This window comes from Falco cherrug, chromosome 15 (assembly GCF_023634085.1).
Source record: "Falco cherrug isolate bFalChe1 chromosome 15, bFalChe1.pri, whole genome shotgun sequence".
NCBI lineage: Eukaryota > Metazoa > Chordata > Aves > Falconiformes > Falconidae > Falco > Falco cherrug.
In genome coordinates, this window is record NC_073711.1 from 1,229,530 (window position 1) to 1,255,317 (window position 25,788).

The 25,788-nt window shown below is 45.3% G+C and overlaps 1 protein-coding gene across 4 annotated transcripts in view; it reads left to right on the top strand.

Annotated features, from left to right (window-relative positions):
- The first annotated feature begins 715 nt into the window (after nt 1–715).
- The window catches only part of ENOX2 (ecto-NOX disulfide-thiol exchanger 2), a 50,067-nt gene continuing 24,994 nt past the window's right edge, over nt 716–25,788 (top strand). Inside the window, exons 1-4 of one of the 4 annotated variants that reach the window (XM_055727206.1) lie at nt 716–830; nt 12,744–12,887; nt 16,712–16,843; nt 21,667–21,822. In XM_055727206.1, coding sequence (XP_055583181.1) covers nt 16,747–16,843; nt 21,667–21,822 — 253 coding nt within the window. In that variant the 5' untranslated portion in view covers nt 716–830; nt 12,744–12,887; nt 16,712–16,746. Of the gene's footprint in view, nt 831–2,578; nt 2,600–12,743; nt 12,888–12,915; nt 13,067–16,711; nt 16,844–21,666; nt 21,823–25,788 lie in introns of those variants that run through there. The other 3 variants (XM_055727205.1, XM_014282239.3, XM_014282233.3) reach the window with 3 other exon arrangements.

Genomic DNA, 25,788 nt, shown 5'->3' on the forward strand with positions numbered 1-25,788 from the left:
GCATCTGCACTCTCGTGCTGACCTGTGCGTCTCCCTCGAGGGGGGTGCTCACAGGCTGGAGTAGTTGGGGCTCCATTCCTGGAAGACACCTCCAGATCCCACCGGGACAGCACAGCAGCCCCTCCTTGTGAGACCGTGCCGGCTTCCATCTTTTGTCCCAGAGACCACGTCCCCCTGCTCCGCCACTGCTGCTGTGCGTATCTGTGGGTACTGGGCACCCAGGCCAGGCGCTCTGGGGAGCTGCCGGAGCGTGGCTGGACACGAGTGGGCACATGTGAGGCCACGGGGCGAGGAATGACGAATTAATCCTGCCACAAGGGAGAAAGAGGGAAAGACAAGGAGCCCTTCCCCCACTTGCTGTCCTTCACCGGAATAAACGGCATTCCTGACAGGCTGTCTCTGTTCCTACCGACCCGTGGGGGGTCGGGGCTGCCGGGCTGCTTCCCCTGGCAGGGCCCTCGCCGGGGCAATCCCGCCCGCCCGAGACCGCGGTGCTGCGCTCGCCCGGGGGCGGGCGGCCGGCGGCGCCCCGAGAGCGCTGGGGGCTGCAGAGGGCCCACGTGGCGCCGGGGGACGGGAGGACGACGCTGCCGTGCACACGGCGGGCCCGGAGGCAGGCGGGGAACGGCTGCGGGGCCCAGGCCACACAACGCGCCCCTCCGCCTCCGCGCCTGCGGACGCCGCCACCGTCCCGTCGCGCCGTGCGCGCAGCGCCCCGCCTCCCGGTGAGGTGGCAGCCAATGGGCGGGCGCAGCGGAGCACGCGGAAGCTGGTGGGCGGTGCGCATGTGCGGGGCGGCCGCGGCGGGCCGGGCCGGGCCGGGCGGTGAGGTGAGTGCGGGCCGGGCCGGGGGTCCGGGGGGTCCCGCTCCCGCCTGCGGACAGCCCCAGTGGGAGCGGCCGAGCGGCGGCTCGGGGCCGGCCTAGGTTGCGCGCCGCGGGAGGCTGTGGGGAGTGAGGCACGGCTGCGGATGGGGCCAGGGGCGGCGGGGCCTCTCCGGCCAGGCCCCCGTTTGCAGAGCGGAGGGGGGGCGGCAGCGGTGCTAGCTCTCGGCCTCCTCCGCTTCTCAGGCTGCGGCGGCCCGTGGCGCTGGATCGCCGGGCCGGCCGGGCCTGCCGGCTCTCCTTCCGGGCCGCCCCGCCGCGCCAGGCCCAGCCGGCCTCTAGGGAGGGTGGCCGAGGTGTTGGCCTCCCGGTCGGCGCGGTTAGGCCTGTATGGCGCGGGTGGCCCTCGCCAGCGGGGGGTCCTTACATTAACAACAGCCTTATAGCAGTCTGGAGGGCATCGGGAGAGCTGGTGGTGGCGTCCCTAGTGTGCTGCTGGCCCTGTGGGCGGTGGGGAAGCTGTTCTAAAAGACTTACTCTGTGTGGAAAGTCACCAGGCTACCTTTTGGGTTCAGCGGTAGTTAAAATGTCACCAAGGTAGTACAAGGGGGAGGGAGAAATTTGTTGCATTTGAAGAAATTATTGAACTGACTTTTAGGCCTCTTCTGATGCTCCAAAGTGGTTGGTTTGCAAGGGGGGTGGTTGAAGGTGGCAGCAGCTTCTTGCCTCCTGTGTGTAACTAGTTGGGTGTAACTGGTTGAGTTCTCTTCTGAACACTGGGCAGTCTTGGCTGTGCCCACTCGTGTAATTCAGCTTGTGCTGGATCTGTTCTGCTACAGCCAGACCGTACGTAGGAAGCACTGTTAGGTTCGTGCACACTCATACCAGTAACCACAGCTACCAGTGGGCTGTAACTCTCCCACAGCCCCACTCCATAGGGATCCTTTGACTATGATTCATATATGTATGCATACACGCATTTATTTGGTTTCTTAAGTTTCTTTATATTTGTGTGTTTCTTACTGCCTTAATTATTTTGGTCGTGTGTGTGAAGTCCAGGCATTAACAGCAATGTATATTCAGATCATGCTGAGTAGAAATGCTTTTGTTCTTTACTGCCACGTGTTTTTCACACAAATGTGTTAGTCCATACACTTTGACTCCTCCGTACTTCACTTGCACAGCTGCAATAATTAGGCACCATATTTTCGAGCTTGCAGACCATTGCAGCAGAGCTGTGAGATGACTGGTAAAATGCTAAGACAGCCTGGGGGAGGAGTTTGCCCAGCAAACTTGCATGCCTTCATACTGTGGCTTTTCACCTTTTCTCTGCTGTGGAAGCTGACTCATTGATTTTTCTGTTTCTTAGTGTTTACTTTGAGGGGATTTCATAATATCTAATTAAAGAGCCCCCTATACAGAGTTGTTGAAAGCTCTGTCAGAGCCACTGTAAGGTCAGGTTTCTTAGTTTAAGGTCATGTTTTTGTTATGGGTGACTTGAGCTTGTAGAAGGGGTGAATTTCAATCTCAGAGTAATTTCAAAGATAAGGTGTTGCTAGAGAGGCATTCTGTGCACCTTCCGAAGATGGTGTGAGATTTCTCCCCTAATCCTCAATTTTTCTGTAGACATTCTTCTGGTGCCAATGTGTCCATCCCAAAGCAGTGCCTTCCTACTGCTCTGCTCTTGGCCAGGATGAAGCTGTTCAGGTCCTTGTGCTGGTGCTGCCCTTCTGCGAGGCTCTTGTCTGGGGAGCAGCACTCACTTCTGTGTCCAGGTTTTTGCACTAGGATTTTTGAATGGTCCTGATTGCTGGCTGTGCTGGACTTGTCTTTGGGACTTTGCTCTTCTCCCTCACCACTGCTTTTTTTCTTCCTCTTTTTTTTTTTATTTTTAATTCCCACCCCACACCGCCCGTAGCTCTGTGCCATTAGCCTGTGTCCCTTTGCCTGACAGATTTCTTCTCCTAGCCTTTCAAAAATGTATTTTTGAAAATGTGAGCTTTTGAGCATTTGCTATGCAGTAGCATGTGTTGCCCTTTGGGGGTGCAGTGAGTGAGGTTAGGATGGGGAGGGATGTGACTGATGAGCTGCATGGAGTGGGGCATGTCCCCTCTGAGCCTGGAGTCACCTGCTCTGCACCCCAGGCGATGGAGGACAAGCTGCTTGTCCCCTGTAAATTCCAGTGTTAATGCAAAACAATTTAGAAATGCTGTGTTGAGAGGGAAGGTGGTTTCACAGAGCCATGTGAGCATCCCCAGAGCACTACGTGGAATATTTAGTAGTTTGGTGTGATGGCTAGGGTGGCTGGTGAGGACTGCCTGTGGGAAGCAACAAGGGTTGTGTGTCTGTGCCAGCATACACACATATGTGCATACACACACAGGTAATAATATTTTTCCTTTGTTTTGGGTTACAGTGGTAACTAAACAGCACAGGTCATACATGACTTGATCAAGTCTCTGGTTTTGTTGCTGTGGATATATGTGAAAATATGCATTCGCTTGAAAGCATTGCAAATAGTCCTTTGGTATTCCTGAATGCCTTGTTTTTAGGGTCAAAGAAGAAAGGGACTCTGTGTGTGTCTCTTTCTTTTTGGTGTGGGTTTTTTCCCCTCTTTTCTCTTTACAGTGCCCTCCTAGAATAATTAACTTGTCTGAAGTTAGTATTTCTTGTGAGTACAAGAAGAAAGTGAGGGATGTGCCTCTTACCATCAAGGATTACTAGAACTTAATCTTTCTCTGCAAAGGCAGCTAATCTCAGGCATTCAAACAGGGTTTATTTAACTGCACCAGTGCTTAAAAGCATTGATGTATAAAATCCCTTGCAAACTCAGATGTACTTGCTGCTAATCGCTTCTCCACCTCTGTCCCCCATCCGCCCATCAGCGTCAGTTACTGGAGACTGATAGTGACACGTGCAGCCACCGGTTGCCAGCTCCAGTCCCAACCCATGCTCTCAACGTCTGGGTTGTCACTTCCAACCCACGTGGCAGTGCAGTGGTAATTTTACTGTCATTACAACCCAACTTTCCTTTTGTGCTTGGATTCTTGTGTGGACTTGCACTGAGTGTGAGAGCTCAACCCTGGACTCCCATCTTTTAAACAAATAAAGCTGGGAGCAGTGGGAAAACTGGCTGAAATACTGAAATATGATCATCATCTTGCCATGTTTCTCATGCAGTATGCAGGTAAAGTACATGTTTTGTGTGCTTTTCTTGAAAGTGCATTTCTCTGATAATGTCTTGTTAGTGTTGTTAGCATACAGGATTATATGGAGCTGACAGAAGTAACTGTCAAAAGCCTGCTGGTCTCATCAGTGTGCCTAGCTGGCTTCTAGATCAAAAAAAAGAGTTTTAAAGCTCTAACCATGATGCTTAAGGCAGTAGTACAGTAGACAAGCATGCACGAGGCCAGCAGTAGTTTTTGAACCTGGGAACTAGTCTTGGAAAGCAAATGTTGGTTGGTATCAAAGTGTCACTTCAAAGCCTTGGTATCTTTTCCCTTTCCCTTTCTTGCTGTTTTCTAATTGATTACTGCAGATGCTGTGTACTTTGGGTTTCTCCTAAAGTGCATTTCTTTAGATTTTTAAAATGATTACTGTGTAATCAGATGGCAGATTGTATCCTGGAATCCAGTTTATTTCTAAATTGCATTTCTGAACACAAAAAAAGAGGGACGCCTGTTCAGGCTGAGCAATACTTCATATATTTGCCAACGTTGGCAAAAGGTAAATCCATATTTATAGTAAAGCCTGTGTCAGCCCATTTCTTAAGTTCCTCTTGATGCTGGGTAAGAAAGTTTGATGAGCAGGCGTAATCTACATGGGCTTTTTAAGTCTATCATTAAAATGCTTTTAGGCATGTGAAAGTGTCAGAGTACCTGTTGCTAGTTGTTTTTTTTTCTTTGAGTTATGGGGCAGAGATTAGTGTACCTGCTTCTTATTAAATAGTTGGATGTCAAGAAAACCATTCAAATGTCTGACCAGCTGCAGCGCGAGGTTGCTGTCAGAGCATGCGGTTCACTTGCTTGGCCCTGGGCGAGCTGGTTTGCTTGCCTTTGAAGCAGTGCTAGGCTTGCAGTCAAAGCTCCTGTTGTCATTTGATTGAACATTAGTAAACCCAGTAGGGAAGATTTTACAAAGATCTTGAAGTGGAAGCCCTGTTTGGGGGCTGTTTTCATGTACAATCGTAGCCTTGCACAGTGAGCTGCACAAACCTCTGTCTTGGGTAGAAGTGTTGTCAGCATGTTCAGCTCTTGGCAATAGGAGTGATCTGTAAACCTGTGCTTTTCAGTTCATGTTGTTGAGTATTTGTGATTTCTTGTTTTTCACTGTTCGTTACAGCAAATGACCAAGCTCTGTTAGCAGGAACTGGTGGTTGGAAAATGAAGTCCCGCCCAGGGTCTGGCATGGGACCCAGTGATGGTAGATACTTCCCTTGATTTATGCCTGGAACATTGAGATCTCTCCTATCTCTATCCAGGCCCTTTTTAAATGTGTGCTGTGAAAGCTACAGCCATATATAGCATCAGCACAGACCCAAATCAATACTTACCCAAAGGGACAGGCGGGGCGGTGCATTGTTAATGCTATTTAGGACAGTGGGAAACTGCTGCATGTCTTCCCATAAGACACAACTCGGCATCTATTTTCAGAAGTGAAGACCACCTGCAGGAACCTGCTGCTGTTGTATGAGAAGACTTGCTGATAGTAATTTTCTGCTCATCTTTAAGCATCTTCACTTTTTTCCCCAGTCCATTTTTCTAGTGAGGAATCTTCTAGTCCAAGTTGATTTTTTTTTTTAATTTTATTTTTAGTTTGTTAGTCACTGCATTATGGCAGCTCCTGGTTATCTTGCTCCTAAAAATTCACTTTTCTGAAAATCCATGGAGATACATACATACTGGGTGTGCTTGGAGGCACGCTAACGCCTGTGCCATGTAGGGCTCTCTAGAAATTCTGACACTGGTCTGAGGCTCGCTGAAAGCACTAATTTTTCTCCTCCTCCCTCCCCTTTTCTTCTGCATAGTGCTTCACTGCAAATGCAGAAATCTCATTTCTTGCTTTCCTGGCGGACTACAGTAAAACTGAGTAAAACTCTTGAGTCTTGCTCTTGTGCTGGCGATCCATTCGTTCTTGAGTGGACCAGCTCAAAATGGCCAAGGATGCTTTGTTAAGGGCAGCGCAAAGGAAAAATGTTTGTGCCTCACAATTTTACTGGCTGATTCTGTCAGCTTTTATCCTGCTTTGTACCCAGGGAAGAAGCTTTTCTGCAGCTTCAGCTTTCTTCTGTGTACATTCTGTGTATCTGGTGGGATGTGGTTGGAGCTCAAGCTGAACGTTAGGTTGCTGAAATGGTAGAAGAGAGGCAATCTGTTCTGAAGGTGGCTGCTGTCCATGGCATGCAGCAGTTGCAGGGTGGAAAAGCTGACATAATGAGGGCTTTCTTACTCTAAAACGCATTGTAAGTCTTTTCTCTGGCTTGGTTTAATTCTTGGAGCAAACTGCAGGAGAGCAGTGAACAAGGTGCCTAGGTTTTTTTTATTGCTTCTGTTGCCAGCTTTTCAGTACTACCCTTTTCTTTCATGGGTCATTTATTCTTTCTCCATCTTGGGGAAGTGAGAGTAAAGCTTTCCCAAGATGTTTTGCTTCTCCATACTGAGTGTGCCATAATGTGCCTGTGGATGGTAGCTCATCCTGTCTCGGTGGGCCCTGGAGGCCCTCAGGCAAGGGCAAGGCTGCCTGCTCCAAGTGGTGTGGGTGCCTCCACCCAGAGCCTTCGGGCTCGTAGCTGACAGGTGCCTTGTTCCTGGCTGAGGGCAGGCTCCTGGGACAGGCAGCTCTGCACAGGGACTTTTATGCTTTCCATGTTACCTTTGCAGAGGTCTGGACTTACACAATTAAGTAAATAACAGGTTTTTGAGAGGAAGGCAACTTCGTGACACTTGGCAATAGCTCCTGGCTTTCTCTGCTCACAGAGCCTGGAGCAAAACAAGGAAAAGTGCGTGTGGAAGTAGGTCTTGGAATCCTGGAAGTCCTTTTTGGAGGAGCTACCAGGATCTCTTGTCTGAGTAGACTAAGAGTAACTGCATCCTCTCTAGCACTGTTTCTAGACAACACTACCCAGAAAATACATCAGTTTTTGGTTTTGGCTTGTGAAGGAGCTACTCAATTTCAAGCCTGTGCCTGCAAAGAAAAGTATGTTGCAGTTCATGATCTCATCAACTTCCATTTTCTATAAATTGTGACTGTTTCTGACTTGTGGAATTCTAGTCCAAGGCTGTATAAGGACAGCAGCGGGTTTCTCTTCCAAAGCACTTGTACCATGTGTTCTGCATGCTGCAGTGAAGTTGTAAATGCAGAGTATTAGCTTTACAATCAAGAAAGTCGTATTTCTACCTTTTGAAGAGGTTTAGGCACTGTGGAGGAGTCTATCGAATGAGAAGGGTAGCTCTAAACCAGTTCTTGTGTTGAGAAATAGTTGGCTTGGAATAAAAAAACCCCAACCTGTAAATTGAAATTAAGTTTCACGGCAGGGATGCAAAGTTTCTTCCTTTCCCCCCGCAGTTTGGTAATGTTTTCAGACACAAAGCTTTATTTTGAAGCAGTCCCATTTTAGCTTTGTCTTAGATCCTAATGCAGAGAATCACGGGAAAGACTTTGGTGTCTCAGCACTGTGTCAAAGTGCATCGTTGGCCTGTGAGGTATCAGTTGGAAAAAAGGCTAGAAGAAAGTCAGTTGCTTATTCTGGAAATCTGAGAGCAATATAATTTTTGGTTTCGTGTATATTCTTGTGCCCTTGCTTACTGGTGTGGCTGTTTTAGTATTGGTATGTAAGACATGACTGTGGTTACATGGCTTGAGGTTGAAAACAAGTCCAAATCCTCCAGTGGGAGCAGAATGAGGGTTTTAGCTCTGACCTCTTTGCTGATCTTGGTGTGGTCTCTCAAGTAGGATGGCCTAAGCCATGGCTTGATGAGACAGTGAACCTGGATCTGGATTCCTGGTACTGGTGCCTTAATCACACCCTGTGTGGTCACCTTTGAGCATTTAATCTGACACCATGAATTTGTACCAGCACAAAAAAATGTTGCTGCGTTCACGTCAGAGGATCATGTGTTGCATCTGTTAGAGACCATATCTGATTACATTTAATGGAGAGCCCATAAATAATAAATTTTTTGGAAGTGGGATGTTCATGAAGTGGCTTGAGCCAAGTCCACAGGCTGTTATCCCAGGGGTGACTCTGGTTGTCTTCATGATGCTTTTGCTGGGTTTTGCCCACATCTCTCACAGGTAGTGCATGCGCATTGGTAGGTAGAACTGCTTTTGTTGAAGTAATGCTGAACTGAGCGCGTCCTCTAGGTAGTCATTGATCTCATACTAGACTTCCCCTGACTTTCCTTCAAAAAAATACACCACTGAACTTCTGATGTTACTGTTACCTTTAGTTCCTACGGTGACAGTCCCCCATGCTGGAGAGGAATGATCTCCATGTGCTGGTACATGCTGAGAACAAACTGCTGAAAAGAAGCTTTGTGGAAAAAGTCTTCAGTGTTCTGGTTCACATAAGTTGAACACGAGTCAACAATTTAGCCTGGCGGCAAAGGAGGCCGGCAGCATCCTGGGCTGCATTAGGTTGAGCGCTGCCAGCAGGCCGAGGGAGGGGATCCTTCCCCTCGGCACCGGTGAGGTCATACCAGTACTGCTGTGTCCGGTTCTGCCTCCCCAGTACGAGTCACAGACGTTCTGGAGTGAGCCTGATGAAGGGTAATTAGTGTGATGAAGGGGTTAGGGTATCTGCTAATTAGAGGCTGAGGCAGCTGGAATTGTTTAACTGGGAGAAGAGAAGGCTTGGAGTTGGGGCAGGGGGAGTCTTATCAGTGTGTTCAAATGCACGTTGATGGAAAAGTGTGAAAAAGATGAAGCCAGAGTTTTCTCAGAGGGGCCCCGTGAAAGCTTAAAGGGCACACATCAAAACACAGGAAATTCAACTAAGCATGATAAAACTTTGCTTGCTGGTAAGGTGGTTAAGCACTGGAACAGATTGCCTGGAGAGGTGGTGGAGTCTGTCCTTGGAGTCGTTTGGGACCCAATGGGACAGTGCTGAGCAAGCTGCAGGAGCTGGCACTATTTTGAGTGGGGGGCTGGACTAGATGATTGCTAGAGACCCCTTCCAGTGAGAAAGTCTGTGAATTGCTTTTAGAGAAGAGAATGGTTGGGTTTCCCAGCAAGTTCCCACTCGCCTCTCTGTTCTGATCTGAATACTTGAGCAGAGTTTTACTTTGAGATAGTTTTGAACCTGCTAGTGATATTCAGAGTAGTTTCCAGTCTATTTTGAACACAAAAGTTAATTGATGGAGTGCAAGATATTGTAATGTGATCCAAAATATTCTGCTCAGCTTTCCCTCTTTATCAAAGAATGACACCAGGGGTAATTCTTTGTCATTTTTGCCATGTGTATTTCTTGCCCCATGGATTGTGCTTTGCATTTCTTGGTGAGCAATTGGAACATTACTGGCAGTGTTGTATCCTACTGACATTCATATCAAGCAGGTAGAAGTCTGGGGCTGATAAGCTCTACATCGTGCATCACAGCTGGTATGTCCTTCAGCAGCTTTGCTGTTGTGAGGTGCCTGACTGTAGGTGTGGGATTCATTTCTCCCTGAGGTAGCAAGTCTGAGCTGGCCGGCTGTACTTTTGTCTGTAGTGAATGAAGAGTGTCACCAGCAGCCAGTGGCATGATTCCTGTGACCAAATACAGTTTGATTTGAGGTGTTCCTAGGTGAGAGGAATTGTGCTCTGAACTGTGGATATGCAGATAGCTGTTGGCTGTGTGGGTAACTGTTCTTCCCCCTCTAAAGGGAGCTTAGGGTGACCCTGTCCTCTGCTGCAACATCGTCACTTGTTGGTTGAATCCCCTTCTGTGACCGTTGGGTAAGAGTCTTGCTTTTTGTTCTGCAGTTGTCATGTGAGATCTGTCTCTTTCCAATGTCTACATGTGGCTCTGAAAGCTCCAGCTGTATGACATGTTCAGGTTGTTGTTCGATTTCTCCTGTCTGTCAGTGTTGCAGCCATCGTGAGTGCATCTCTTTTTGATGGCATAACTTGATAAAGCTCATGGGAGCTTTCAGCAGGACTCTTGCCCATGGCTTGCATGGACTGCAGCAGCAGGTTGCATTCCTGGCATGGTGCACTGTGATCGTATTACGCCTGTTTAGCATTCTTTATATTTGCTGCCTATTAAGTAGCAAACTAAAACTCAGCTTCATAAGCTGGCAGTTGAAGCCTTGGTCCAAGTGCTAGCAAACCATTTCTTACTGTTCTTCAGAGGTGTGTGGGACAGCAGTGTTCTTTGCAAAGAGAATATGCAGGAATGCTGCAACATGTGGCTTGTACGAGTTTTCAGTGGCTGGCTTTAAGGTGTCAAAGTTCACATGATCTTGGAAGAGTTGTAGGCCCACAAAATGTCAGTCAAGAAGAGCAGACAACCATCTAACTGCAGAGCTCTGGATCTTTGTTTTCATCCAAGATCAGAAAACTTAAAACCCTAAACCAAAAAAACAAACAACAAAAAAACCCCTAGCTTAGAAGCATGTCTGCACAGGAGTGGGTGCTAGGTGGTAAATCCAGAAAGCTAGCACACCTCTTAACACATGGTGAAACATTTCATACACTTTGAACAATTGTTTACAAGTATGTTTAGTTGCACTTAATTCTCATGGGTTCTTACAAGCTTCCATGTAGAGTATTCTTTCACCATGCATGTTCTGTGGGGAAGGGGCTTTGTTAGTAGGGGACTCTGCTGAGGGTGGATCTTCTAGTATGCTAACTAGGGTAGTTCACGTGTAGTCGAAGTAGTTTTCTGTTTGATCTCATTAACTGTTTGGTTTTCCTTGAGCTTGTCATTTCTTAGCTTGAGGTTTTTTCTGGGATCTATTCCTTCTCCCAAGGCCATGTCTTGTTAACTGTTTTACTGTAAGAGTTATTAACAGCCTCTTTTTTAAATTCTCTCTTTTTATCTTTAAATAATTTTGTATCATTCTTATCCTAAATCCGAAACATAGCCCCATACTGGGTACTATGAAGATTAACTAGCCCAGCTGAAACTAGGACAAAAAGTCAACTTTGTGGGTGGGGACCCAGTTATTCCTGACCTGCTGCTCAGCTCGGGGTGCTGGCCGATAACAAGGTGAACTGAAGTCTCCATGTTCCTTGTCAGATTGCTACTCATGCCCACCTCATCCTCTTGTATGTGGTGAACTTCATCCTTTGAGGAAACTGGTCCCGATTCAAACTTGCAGTAGTCATTTTGGAGGGTGCTTTCCAGGCTCTGCTGTTGGTCCTCAGGCATGCACAGCAGCTCCTGTGAGCAGTACTAATCCTAGCAGAACATCACCCGCTTCCCAGGAGCTGCTTTAGTTTCTGCCTGGAGCTGCTTTAGTTTCTGCCTGGAGCATGAGCAGAATCAGATCACAGGAGGTCTCCAGGGCTGGCACAGGTGTGTGGGGAGTGTTGGGCAGCTCGGGGCGGTGCTGCCTCCCCTCTGGACTGGCATGAACTGTTCTGTCAGTTCCGGCCATTTCTTATGGCTTAACTCATGACCTAACTGGTAGGGGTGCTTGGCTGTACAGCTGCGAGAACTTCCTTTGCATCCTGTAGACCCTAGCGTTTATCCAGTAGCTAAGGAATCTGTGTTTTGTTTTTTTTTTTTTTAAATACATTAATAAATATTTTTTTTTAAAGAACACAAGTAGTTTTTCATTTCTTGTTAGCTCAGCTCTGCTGGAGACAGCTGCTTCCCTCTCCAGCACAGTCATTAGAGCAGATGCAGCATCCAAGTACTCCTATACCATAGAGCGTAATTGTGTCCCAGCTCAAACTGATGATGGAGATAATTGGAGTGAGTAGCTGCCTTTGCTCTTCAGTGGGTTAGAAAGTAAACACCTGAGTGGTGGTGTGCATAAATGTTCAGGTGTAGGTTAATGCTGAATGTCTGCGTGGCATGTCATCTTCATCCAGGGTAGGACATCTATCGGTTTCAGGCCTGGCAGTACAAGTGTCTGGCTGTATTGCTGCTTGTCAGCATCCTTCTCTACGCCCAAGCATGGGAAAACACACTTTGAAGTTTAGCGTTGCCTTTTCCGTCAGCTGGATAATAATAGAGGTAAAACTTATAATAGCTTCTTTTCTGCGCTCTCTATTTCTTTGCTGCGCATGGTCTCTTTCTATTTTTAACCTGCTGCATTTGAGATTTGTTTTCCTGAGCCCTCATGACCTCAGTGATATTTTAACTTTGGGGTATTTAAGAAACAGCATTGTAGGCATCTTGCATAGTCGGGCGTGACTATTGTTGTTGCCAGCCGAATAGTACTTATTTTTTTGGCTGCTTCTTGTGTTCTCACCTTTCAGTAGCTAAGAGAAGAGTCCCTTCAGGCTCTCCGTGTCCACTCTTGTCTATTTACAGCTGTACACAGCAACCATGTTTGTTAACAAGTTCTTGGAAGTGTAATCCTCGAGAATAGAAACCATGACACTGCACTGTGTCTAGAGGAAGGTTTGCCCTGTGTAGGGATGGGAATGTTTGTGAATGAAAGGAAAACCTCAAAACTTCTAGGGAACAAAAACCTTTGAGTAATCAGGTAAGTAATTTTTGAGTCATATTCAGGCTATTGGTTACTTGATATTTCAGTGTGTTTTATAGTTAGTGAATATTTTAAAGGTTGCACTGTTTTTGAAACCTAATTCTGGTCTTCCTGGGCCTGTTTGGGCCTTGGTGTCTCCATCAGAATCCTTCCTGGGATCCATCAGGGACCTGCAGGGCATCTTGTACCTTCGACTGGGCGTTTGTCTTATTGCTGTGATCCCGAAGCATCGCAAACGAATTTAAAGAAAGTTTCTGAGTGTATTTTTCTCTTTTAGGCTTAAACCATCTGTCCTTTGATCCTGGCAACAGCAACGAATCTCTGCAGCTTGGCAGCGCTGCTGGCTTGCGGGTGTCAGAAAGCCCAGCCAAGAATGGAAGTGATCCGGGCAAGAAGAGGAAGAGAGCAAATGCTCCTGCAGGTGAGCCAAGTAGCAGCTCTGCAGCTGGCCATAGAGAAGGCATCCATGTAAGCATAGACCGAAACCAGCTGCTGTGCCGAGGTGTTAATGCAGAAGGTGGACAGATGGAAGTGAAGCTCTGGTTTGGTACCGCTTGCAGTCAGGCTGGTGTTTGCAGTTCCATGCTTGTGTGGCTTTGGGTGAGTGCTCGTTGTTGTTTCTGTGCAAAACAAAAGCAACTTCTGTATTATTTTTTTTAGTCATTATGGAATCTCTCTATATCTGTCCCAGTTGATTTATCCTTTTCTTCTAATTGGACGATACCTCAATACTAAAATCATGACCATAACGAAAAGCTTAATAAGGCAGATCAGCCTGAGTGACTGGAGACATTGATTTTATGACATCTTAAACATCAAATTGTTAAATGAGCCATAATAGCTTATGATGTTGTAATACCAGATCTAGGAGCCTTACTGAAGCTGGTATCTAAGAAATTTTCCTTGTATTTCTCACAGACTGATTGGGAAAGAAACAGACTGAAAAGTGTGTTTGCAGATTTTATTGTGATTGAAAACCACAATCCCACCAGGGTGACTGTGGAAACATGGCATCTGCTCAAGCCATGAAGATGAGATGTTAAGTACCTCGTGTAGATAGCAGTCTGTGGGAATTAGTTGTGTAACTTTTCTGTAGAGAGGTGCCAGGTGCAGGAGGAGGAGGAGGTCTAGACTGGACCAGAGGTAGAGGTGCCATCTTGCTGAGGGGAGGTGATGTGCAAAGCATATAGTTGCGGAAAGAGAGATTGAAATGTAATTGTCCAATTCTGTTTCCCTGAAGAGAAAAATACTTTAAAGGAAACTTGAAGAAAAATCTGGAACTTTACAGATAATAGTCCAGCACAGTTTAAGGATGATTTTGAAATGCTGGTAGAGCACAGGAGAGCTCCACTGGGAGTGTGGAGCTTAACCTCCTGACTGAGCGCTTATCCTGTCCTTCTAGTGTGTCTCCTTCCCTGTCCTTCCCCTTCTCATTGTGTTTGACTGAATTCTCTCCTTTATAATCTCTTGAGAATTTTTTTTTTTGCAACGGCTCTCTATTTTTCTATCTAGATTAACTCTGATAAGGTTTTTTTGGTTACCAGTCTCTGCTGTGATCACTCTTCTGCAGCCTCATTTCTTGATTCAACTAAGATGAATTACCCTAAGATACCTCCTTGCAGCCAAAGAAGGACTTGTTCCTGTTGTCTCTGTCACACAGTTGGCAACAATATCGCGTTCTCATCTCCTTGTAGAGACTTTGTCCAACTGTGGAACAAGACATAACTGTGACTCTGGTTTTGTGATGTGTAGTGTAATGTACTACACAATTGTGATCTCTCTGTTCTGTACCAAGAAGATATTGAATGTCAGGGGTCCCTTGGAGGCATGATAGCCTGAGTGTTCCCCTTGGGATTCGGGTAACCTACTGATGGTATGTTAGTACCTTGCCTTCAAGGTAATTGTACCTTGTGCTTGGGTACTGTTCCTGGAGATGGTGTATGAAGCAGATGTGGGGCTGGCTCAGAGGAGCAGGTGGAGGAGGATACCTCCATTCTTCCTCTGGGAAGAAGGTGGTGGGTTTTGGCTCTGTGCTATGAGATGCATCACAACTGATGGGAGACTTAAGTCAGCTTGCGAGTACAGATAATGTGACAGTCCCAGGGGCTAAACCTACCCGTCCCAAAGGAGGAGTCTAGGACTGTTGGAAGTGGATGGAGTCAGGGGTATATCTTGTTCCTTTCATTATTTTGCATGTTTCCTTTATACACCTGGAGGTCCTTAAATGTTGTAAGTTTGTCTTGTGCATGGTGGATACACAGACCACCTGCATCTCTCCTGCACTGGATTGTTTCGGTGCAGATCTGCATTTTAGGCATCAAAATCTGATCATTACTCTTGGAAACTGTGAATATCCAAGTTCTTCAGGCTGAGCTGTGCAGTGCACTGTAACAGGGCAGCTTTCAGTGCCCTGATCCAGCTGTCAGGATTTCTGCCATCAGAGCAGGCTTGCAGAGGGCTGTGGGTTGTTCTGGCACAACCTTTGGCTGCCCACACTGTCATCATGAAATCCAAATGTTGGTTTTTTTGGACACCTGGATGCAGAGATGTGAGACCAGGACCTTGCACAACTTGAATTTGTTGATTATTTGTTCAATAATACGTATGGTTCTGGACTGGAATAGTCCAGGTATGCTTGGGATAGGTAGGTGAAGCACTGTTTTGCGTGCCATCCCAGTGCAGTGTCTTCTGGATAGATGCTTATGGGACAGTGAGGGAGCTCTCAGCTTTTCACTCTTGTGCAGTGTGATGATCTGTGATCTCACTGCATTGCTGCCTTTCTCTGCATATTTTGGCTTCTATGTCGGTGCTTCCTTTTTCATCTTTGATTTCATTTCTTTCCTTTAAACTAGCCACTACAAACTCAGTGATCTCATTTCTCCTGTATCCTCTGTTTCTCTCTCTTTGTGCCTGACCTGGTAGCCTGTATGGTCTGACACTGACAGATGAATGGTGATAACTAAAGTTCAGGCTTGTCCCAGATCTCCTGAAACAAATGAGTTAAATGCTGAGCTGTCCCAGTTTTGTATTTTGTTCAGGAGAGGAGGGCCATAGGTTGCAAAAGCTGATTGAAACACAACTGAGGGAAATCACAGAATAGTTTGATTTGGAAGGGACCTTTAAAGGTGTAGTCTACCTAGTCCAACCCCCCTGCCATGAGCAGGGACTTCTTCAACTAGATCAGGTTGCTCAGAGCCCCATCCAACCTGACCTTGAATGTTTCCAGGGATGGGGTATTGACAACCTCTCTGAACAACCCTTGCCAGTGTTTTACTACCCTCATCATAAAAAGTGTCTTCCTTATATCTGGTCTGAATGCACAGAATGCCCTGGGTGCTGGTTGTTGGCTTTTTTGAACTGGATGAGTCATTCTGTGTTTTTCCACAAGACAAAAAGGTTGTGTGGGGTTTGTGTTTTGGTGGTGTTTTTTTCTTTTTTTTCCCGCCCCCGTACAGAGCTAATTTTGTGCTAAGCATATTTTTTTTTCCTTTTTGAAATCAGATATATTTTTTTTGCATTTGAGCATCTCTAGTTAAACCTGTGCAAACAAAAAGAACAAGCATATGTCTTGGTGGTGATGGGATTAACCAGCTAAAGGCATGGTTGACCCAGCTAAATCACTGAAGGTCTGAGTGTTTAATTAAGCCACATGTTTATACAATGTCAATGATTCTACCTGGACTGCCAGGTAACTGCTGGACCTTGAACAAATCACACTGGTACTGCTGCTGTCAGCAGCATGATGATGTACTTTGCTTTCTTTCCCTTTTTAGCATGAAAGCGAAATGTCTTTAAATGGCAATGGAAGTACTCTCTGCTGGAACAGTCTGGCCATCTCTGTTAAATTCAGTGCAGTTATGACAATTCATGCTTGCTGAATGTTTGTCCCTAGTTCATAAATGTCTTGTAAGGAGTATACTTTGATTCCTCCTCTTTAATCTATGTTTCTTAAAGGCCCCTTAGAGCTGTGCATTGTAGTGGATCAACTGTAATTTAGATGCTCTTGGAAAGCAGTGTTTTCATAGACCTTGCTTCTGTAAAATGTCGTCTGCTCAAGAAGGGCAGCACTGATTTTTATTTTTTTTTTTGGTTGGTGGGGTTTTTTTCTTTCATTTGCCTTTCTTGTGTGTTAGGTTCAAATCTGGTTTTGGATGTTGATGCTGTAGAGCCTCACTGGGCCTCGTATGCCCTGCAGAAGAGTTGGGATACGCACTAAGCTTGTAATCACTTTTTTCCTCTTGGCAGATGGTAGCAGAAATCTAAGCCTTGACTCCATTCTGATGGGCTTGCCAATGTCAGACCCGACTGCCTGGGCCACTGCAATGAACAATCTGGGGATGGCTCCCATGGGGATGACAGGACAACCCCTCCTGCCTGGTATGTGAGCTCATCTAGACTTGGCTTTTCTTTCAAGGGTGTCTTGGGGAAGAATCTGTTTCAGTTGAGTTAGATAAATGCCTACTGCATATAAAAACCACTAATAAGCTGTGTTTGAAATGCATTAGTGTCTGCAAGTGATTTATTTAGAGACCAGTGGTTTAAAACTGATTTAATAGAAAATGAGAATACATGTTTTTTGATGCAAACAATGATTATTGTGAGGTACCTCTAGATATACTCTGCAGTGGACTAACGGAAGGAAGGTCCCACGGAGAGCTCAGGAAACCAGTGATACCAAGTAACACATCATTCTAAGCTGAACTGGAACTGCTTAAGAGGAAGTGTGGGAGAGAGATGAAGGAGAAAGCAATAGGGCAGTAAAATGGATATGGCAGAAATTAATGGACGATTCTGCTCCAGAACTGAACACCTTGTAGTCCAGAGTACATGTGCATGGGTGAGTCATCCTATCCAGGATTTATTAAAGAGCTCCTGTAGGAAAAGAGCTCTGCTGTACCTGGTTTCTCAGTAGTGCAGGATCAAACTCCTGGAATGAAATTACTCTGTGCTTTACTGCATTAAGTGCTTGAGAAGGATGCTGTCTCCTGCCTGAATAATTGTCTGCTCACCTGGGGAGAGAGTCTCTGCATTGGCAGCACTCCACAGTCCTATTTCTGCTCTTCTGGCACAGAGCAGATAGTTTGCTGTGCAGCTGATACTATATTTAACTAACAGCATCACTTAACTTGCTCTAAGTTTTGCAGGCTGTACTATTCTGTCCCCTAGGCCTTGTTTCACATTTATCTTTCCTGTAGGGGTGTTTTTTTAGTGTCATTCTTCTGTTTATATGCTTCTGTCAAATAAAAAAATCCTAGGAGAACACACAAGTTTGAAGCGAGCCTCCCATTCCCTGCTGTAAGACTAGGGGAAGGCTTCTGAGTGATTGTTTTGATCCTTTTGAGATCAGGAGGTCTGCACCCAACACAAACAACTTAAAAGCACTGTTTTTTCTAAACCATTCTGATAAAGCTATAAGAAAGCAGGATGCTCTGGTGAATATGGATCAGTTCCCAAGCACTGTGATGATCTGAAGTTCAGACCAGACATATCTATAGTATTTATTAAAGATGAGAGGTAAGGGAAGCTTGATGTGCTGTGTGGATCATCTTTGCTGAAAGCTAGGTGGGACTAAAGTTTTGGGTCACAGTAAAAAAAAAGTTCTAAAAATGCTGAAGAATTCATCAACCAATTTCTGTTCCCTACGGAGGAAGTAAAGTATATAGTTGTGAGATGCTTTAGAGGACCTTGGGTCTAAAATGAATGCACAGCACCTTTTGCTCCATCCAAGCTTTGTGTAAAAAAGGTTTTCATAGCTTTCATCAAAAAGTACCTGGCAGGCCTGATGTTTTTCAACTCTAGAGTCCTTGAGGACTTTTTTCTTCTTTTTTTCTTCTTAAAAACGGAGAGTGGCTCTTCTGAATCTGCTTTTTAAGCCTCTTGGATGCTGGCCTGTAGCCATGGGCTCAGCTTCTTAACAGAAGAAGCAGGTCTCTCTGCAAGCTGGCAAGTTGTCTTGCACATTGCTGGTTTGAGCCATAAAACAGCAATGCTCACCACAAATCCAGCAGACACATGTTCTGTTTGCCCTTGCTTGCACATGCACTTTCTACCTTTCGTTGTGAGAAGATAGTTCATTGCCCTGCTAGTTCTTTTGCTTCTAATAATTGTATCTGTTCACGCTTTTAGAAAGCTGTCCCCTCTCTCGGATTCCCCAAGCTCCTCTGTTACCCACATTAAGGATTTTCTATAATTAGCATCCATGCACGTTGCTGTCGGCTAACCTGGAAGCAGCAACAAATTACCAGGACAAGGTGAGACTGCTGTCATTAGCATGAAGAATTATAAAATGTGAAGGGACTGAATTTAGAGGCTTGCAAAAATTGTAGCAGTGGGTTCACTTGCCTGTCCTTGACATGCGGCCCCTGGCACTGGCTGTAGGGACAGGAAGAACAGCCACCACACTGTCAAGGATGGTGGGGAGGTGGCTGAAATGCACCTTGTTTTGCCCCTCTTGCTGCCAGTGCTGAGGTTGTACTCTTGATCTCTTGGGTGTACCTATATCAGACTATGCTGGCAATTCAAATGGGATCTTGGACTCTTAACACATAGACGTTTTGAATGGTCTCTGTGTTTTCCAGCAGATGCCGTGTGCTCTGTGTATCTCCCATCCTCTGTGCTGTCTCAGCAGTGAGAGCTTTGGCTATTCCTCTTCTTCCAGTTTCAATTGATAGGCACCACTGGGCAAGGTCCAGATTGCTCCCTGCTGGTGTTTTGGGGTACAGCTCCAAGAAACTGAAGAGTTGCTTTACTATCTCAAGAGTGCTTTAACAGGAGAATACCAAGCCTGTGTGTAGCAGGGCACAGGCTGTGGAGAGCTGGTGTCCTGGAGTGACTTCTGTGCTGCTTAGGGGGGTCCTTCACGTCCCTGTGGTACCTGCTGCGTGCCCAGGGGCTGGCTGGCCCAGTCCAGCAGCATTGGTGAGACAAGTCTAATGCTTCACAGCTGGGATTGAGTTTGCTGGCACAGGTGTTGCCAAAAGGGAGGGAAGTAATAGGCATCCCAGCCTAAACCTAGGAAATCCAAAAGATGTATTAGTAAGTTGGAGGCCAGGATGCTGGTTTTGGTAAGTGTTCTTCTAGCCCTTCGGGAAACGGGCTGTCCTGTGCTTGTTGCACTTCTGTGGCAATACCCTCATCTCAGGTTGGATCAGGTTGTTGTTTGCTTAGGACTAAGTCCTGCAATTTTTCTTCAGCTGTCTCGTATCTTCAGTGAGTTTTGTCATTGAAGGTCACAGCCATCCATGAGGTGACCTTTATGTTGAACTTCAAATTGGCAATATGTGAATATGCAGGGATCTGGGATGGGGTTGCCTCTCCCCATCCTCTCTTCCCTGGTCCAAATCTGTGAGTCAAGGCCCACCTCTGTGTCTCAAGACAGCAGTTGTACAGGTATAGCCTCAGTCACTGAGGCCAGCCCTTGTCACTCCGCACAACCCACTTCTTCTGGAAATCTGTGCGCAGTGCATTCTGGGGAGTCATGTAGCACCATCATAGGGAGCAGTAATTTAAATTGCACCGTATTTAAATCTTTTTAAGGTAAGTGAAAATACTATTTAAAAAAGCTGAAAACAGTGATGTCTGCCTGATCTTTTTGACGGTATCATCTCTGAAATCTACTAAGGAACATAAATGTGCAGCTTTAATGTCATGCTTTCCAAGCCAGATGTCATAGACCAGGCCATCCCAGCATCAGCTGGCCATGGATAAAGATACAGTTCACATGTATTCCTACATCCATATTTCACAGTTGGCTACAAGAAGATTTCTTGCACGTTCCTCTGAAATGCTTGTTTCCTGGCAGAGCATTTGCTTCAGATCTGTGTTTTTACTGTGGCCGTCCATATGTACCAAGTGCAAGGAAATCCAAATTAGGCCAGCAAAACAACATACATAAACTGTATAGAAATGTAGTCCAAGTAAAATATTTCAAAATACAAAGGAAAATAAAGTTCAGCTACCAAACCCAAACATCCAGTCTGGGCACTGAAAGCTGTCTTGCATCTGAATTACTGTAAGTAGTGGCTGTGAAGAGACGAATGTAAAAATGTAGCCTTAGGGATATGAATAGCATCTGAAATGATGCCAGCTTAGGACAAAACGAAAATGTTGCCTCTGTACCACTCAGTTCTGCCTATTTGTAAGTTTGTCTGTACCTTGCAAGATTAATTTTATCTGTGTACATCTGAAACAGGCAGCCAGATTCAAAGACTGTAGTGCTCAGGAGTGTGTATTCTGTGGTAGTGTCCTGCGGTATTTTGGGATTGCCTGGGTCTTCAGAGCTGCTGCTGCTGTAAAAAGACTTGTGGTGCTAGAGGGTAGAGAGGATGTCATGTGCTTGCAGGAGGGAGTTCTTTCCAAGATCTCACACTGGTAGTACCAGCTGGCCCTTCTGGTACTGGTTGGCTTCACAGCTCAGCTGCTGACATTCTCAAACCCATGAGCCTTCTCCATAAGGCATCTAGTCGTACCGTTCCCATTTGAGTTGCTTAAAGGTATTGCTTCCTCAGGGTTCACAACTTCTGAATGGGTAAAATACCCCTCCTTTGACGGCTCTGTTTGATTTTGCTCTTTTTGGATTTTGCTTCCAATGCCAAGTAAAACTAAAGCAAAATGCTACTTGGATATAGTCAGAGTGCTGACTAAAGCCTAGGAACAATTTAATCAGGGTAAGGTGCAGGAAAAAGTGTTTCCTTAAATGCTTCTCTTCTGCGTATGTTTTACCCAGTATTATTCTGACATGTTCTTAGCTGCTGAAATTGGTACAGTTGTCTAGTTTGCAAGGTGATGCACTTAAGCTGTCTGCACTACTAAAGTACTTAAAACCTAACCCAGTTTGGTTTCATTAGTTTCCATATGCCACACTTCTTTGTGGATAAACCTCACTGGGGAAGGTTTTGATACTAGATGGGAGATGGTGTCCACAGAGTGGAAAAGGCAGTAGTTTATTTGAACAGGGAAAATTTATTTGGTTGAGGCAACCACAATGAACTGGTGTTTAAAAAGTTGTTGTCAGGGCACAGATCTAGTGATGTTCTAGTGATCTAAGGCGCAATGAACACTAATGTTCTCTCTTGATTGTTCTTTATTCAGCTAATTTTCACTGACATGTGTGGGGGGACTACTGTATTTTCTGTCTGAGTAAACGGTTACTGTATGAGTCCAAACCACTACCTGACTCCCTTATTCTTTCTCCCATTTAGATTTTGATCCTGCTCTTGGAATGATGACTGGAATCCCTCCGATCAACCCCATGATGCCAGGCTTGGGGATAGTCCCACCTCCCATCCCACCAGACATGCCTGCTGTGAAGGAGATCATTCACTGCAAAAGCTGCACTCTCTTCCCACCTAACCCACGTAACTGTCTGTTTTGTCCTGTTTCTGTCTGTCTACATAGGAATACTGTGTGTGTATATTTTTTCTACAAAACCTGTATGTAAGAGAAGAGCCATTACATTGCCTGGACATAGCAGCTGTGCGGTGAGCACTATGATGAGATGCAGCAAGCAGGTGACAATAGGAAAAGTTCTTGTCACTGAATGTCTGCCGTTTCTGTAAATAGCCTTTTCAGTTGTTAGATTGATAAGGACTGGGGAAGAAAGCATATCAAGTCTCTAGATATTTCAGCTCTAATCTTCACAGTGTGATTCTTGCATATGTTATCTAAGACTTCAAAGACAGTGAGCTCTTGGAAGTAAGAGCACTGGATCAGCCAGTGTGGTCCATGCTGAGAGATGGGCATGCTCTGGGTTTTGTGGAATGTGATGGCAGGAGAGCAGAGGCAGTTGGAAGTAAGAAAACTTTAAGAAACAGACAGTCAGGGCTCACCAGGCTGTAGCAAGAAACAATTATTCCCTTCAAACTAGCTGACTGATCCTTTCTCCTCACTTTCATAATAAAATAAAACAGCGGGGAAAACCATTGGTACCTGTCAGTTGGCTGGGCTTGTGCAGGGAAAGATGAAGATGATGAAATAGCTAACAAAATGTAGGTGTGGAAGGGTTTGGAGGGTATCTTTAGCCATTGCTGTTAGAACAGATATTTATCAGTTATGTACTTCGCATCCAGTCTGTTCCAGTTCTTTGTGTTAGTTTGGGATTTTTCTGGTTGAGGAGCTTACTGGTACTTGTATTAATTTCCATTAAAAGATTCTAGATTGTCTTGGTTACGTTTTTTGGTCAAATCTTACTTTGCCCTCACTCTTTCTGCCTCAAACCTGTACATTTCTATGGTAATCAGTTCCTTCCCTGTTTCTTGCAGACTCTGCATATGTATTTCTGAAATCTGGTTTTGAGTGACTACTCATCCAGTTAGGCTTGCAGGGTGAGGCCTTTTTTTTTTTTTTTTTCTTTGACATACAGGCTCCAGCTTATTTATTGGAAGCTTTGATTAAATTTGAGTCCTTAGAACTTTTCAGACCAGTTCTTTAATTTCTTAAGGTTGCTGCTATGAAATAAAAGCATCTTCAGTTACAAAACCCACAGCAAAAGCATTGCTTTTTTAGCTTTTCATTTCAGTTAAAGCATATCGACTTGTGGTTGCTCCATCAAGATTGTTTGTTTTAGTCCTAGATGGTCTCTGCAATGTTTATAAATTACTGCCCCTTGGATTTCAAGTGTCACTTCTTATTGGCTTAAGAACTACCTGATGAAATGCATTGACTTGTCATTTGCAACATCGTTATCAATGCATTTGTTCTTCAGCTTTTATCTGAGAAACTTAGTGTCATAGAGTTCTTCATAGCACATGAAGCATACCATAGCAATGTCTTTTTAGAACAGGGGTCCTCAAACTTTTTAACCAGGGGGCCGGCACGCGGATGAAGGGGTGGGCAGTCATCTGCAGCTGCTTGGTTCTCCCCCCCCCCCCCAACCCCTTGCTTGGGGGGGGCAAGGGAGGGCGGGGGGTTCTGTAAATACTGGGGGCCAGATTGAGGAACCGGGGGGGGTGGGGGGTGCATATCCGGCCCGCGGGCCATAGTTTGAGGACCCCTGTTTTAGAACATTAAAAATACTCTAAAATAATACTTAAAAATATGTAAAAATTTCTAGTCTTAGCCAAATTCTCTCCTTAAGCGCACTGTGGTCCAAGTAATTTCTGATTTTATCTATGGTATTCTTCTTTTCACTGTCTCACAATTGACCCACAAAGCTCTATGGCTAATTTTGGTCCTTCCTGCACATAGCCATGCCTACTTCATTTGGAGGTTGCCCATTTTTCTTCCAACAATTTTGTTATGTGTCCTGCTTCAGCAGGTTTAAGTACTCTTGTTTAGGTTCCTAACTGAAGCAAGTGCAGTTGCTTCTCCATTTTTCTTTTTGTCCTGGAAACAGTTTTGGGGTTGGGTTTTTTTGTTGCGTTTTTAAAAAATTAAATACTCATTGACAAGCCAGTTCAAGAATTCTGCATGCTGTGTTAGAAGGAAGATGCACTGTTAGTCCTTTCCTGGCCTCCAAACATGTAACAAGAGTGCATCTCCATGCTGATAAATAACAAACACAGAAACAATTGGACACAGCTTTCGAGGTATGTGTTCTCAATTTCTTCTAGCCACACGGTAGTTTTTCAGCCTGAGGTCTGCATATGCTGTGTAGGCGGAACTTGCACCAGGGTGCTCCTGCATGCATGTCTTCTGCTCCCCTTCTCCTGTGTTTGTAACTCTCCATACTCTCTGTTTCTCATTCATCAGGGCTGCTAGCATTTCTTGGTGCTGTGGATTGCTTGTAGTAATGGTTTATCTACTTTGAAGAACTGTCCCTCCTTGTAACCTTCCCTTCTTGTAACAGACTGGCTTTTTGACTTCATCCAGGCCTATGCATTTCTGTCCTTGACTGCATGGAATGTGCTTGGTCCTGTTTTCCTGGGACTTTTGTCCTCTTCTGGTTCTCCTGCTGTTTTAATCCCTCCTTTAGTGTGGCCTTGTGAACAGATGTAGTCTGAAACGTTAATTCCTGGTAAATATGTGTCAGGGATATTTGCCAGGGGAGGTATTTCTCTTCCTCTGAGCCAGTCTAGCAGAAAACTTTACAAGAACTCCTATTGCCATTATTTTGCTAAAGACTTAAAGAATCATAGAATGGTTTAGATTGGAAAAGCTCTTTAGGATCGAGTCCAACTGTTAACCCAGCGCTGCCAAGCCCACCGCTAAACCACATCCCTAAGTGCCACATCTACTAGTCTTTCAAATCCCTCCAGGGGTGGTGACTCCACCACTTCTCTGGGCAGCCTGTTCCAGTGTTTGACAACCCTTCAACTTAAAAACCTGTTTTTTGCAAAATGCAGATAGCGTGGGTTCAGCACCTTCTGTTACAGCTGTTATCTTGTGTTTTATGTACTTATGACAGACCTAACCTATGATCTGAGACACGATCTGTGCAAAACTGTTCAGTACAAATAAATGTTAGACTGCGGGGATGGCTCTTGAGGCGTGATCAGGGCTGGTAAATTAGGAAGTTTCCAAGAAAAATTCATATTGATAGCAAAGTAGACAGAGGGAATATTTGATAAGATTATGAAGGTGTACTGGAAAGAGAATTAAACTTGGATTTCAGGTTCTTGGGGAAAACCTAGCAGTTGTGGTCAGTGTTACTCTGAGAGGGGAACCTCAGCATCTCACAGAGCTTGTGAGTCGTTCCTGGAGGCCCTTGCTATGAGCTGGCACTGGACTGGATGAGCTCCTGGCTGGGTACTGCCTTGCAGCTTCTGTTCTTGTAAAGTAAGAGTAGGACATTAAAAGCAACTGTTGGCGCAGAATTGGGGTTTACAGAAAAGGTTAAGGCTGTTGTTTCATAAGGCTGTAGCAAGTCAGTGGTCAGGCTCGGTGTGGGAACCAAAAGGAGCCATTTCCAAATAAAAAGAAAATAAACCTCCTAATTGCTTTTGTAAGAACTTTGCTGGAAATATGCCAAAGAATTAAAAGAATGTAATACAGCTGTTTTGTTAAATAGATGTGTAAGTAGTATAGTTCTGTGAACTTAACTGGAGCAATGGATCTCAGCACTGAAATTAATTTAGGATTTTCCAAATGTTAGAAGACACCAGGTAACAAGTGCATAATCCTTCTCAGCCTTCATGTGCTGAGTTGGGGAGGGTTTCACTGCACTTGCCAGGTGGGCACCTGGGCATGAAATGAGTTTGGTACTGGAAAAACACTTCTCCACATCACAGCTGTCTCATGCAGTCTCTTTTGTGTGCTGTAGGGTTACCAGGTGGGGAAGTGAGTGTACTCGGCAACCTGCTTCTGGCAAACTAGGCTTAGCTTTCAGCCTGCTTTTGTGTTCTGTGGTTCATTTTAGCCATACAGGTAAAAAACCACGTTAATTC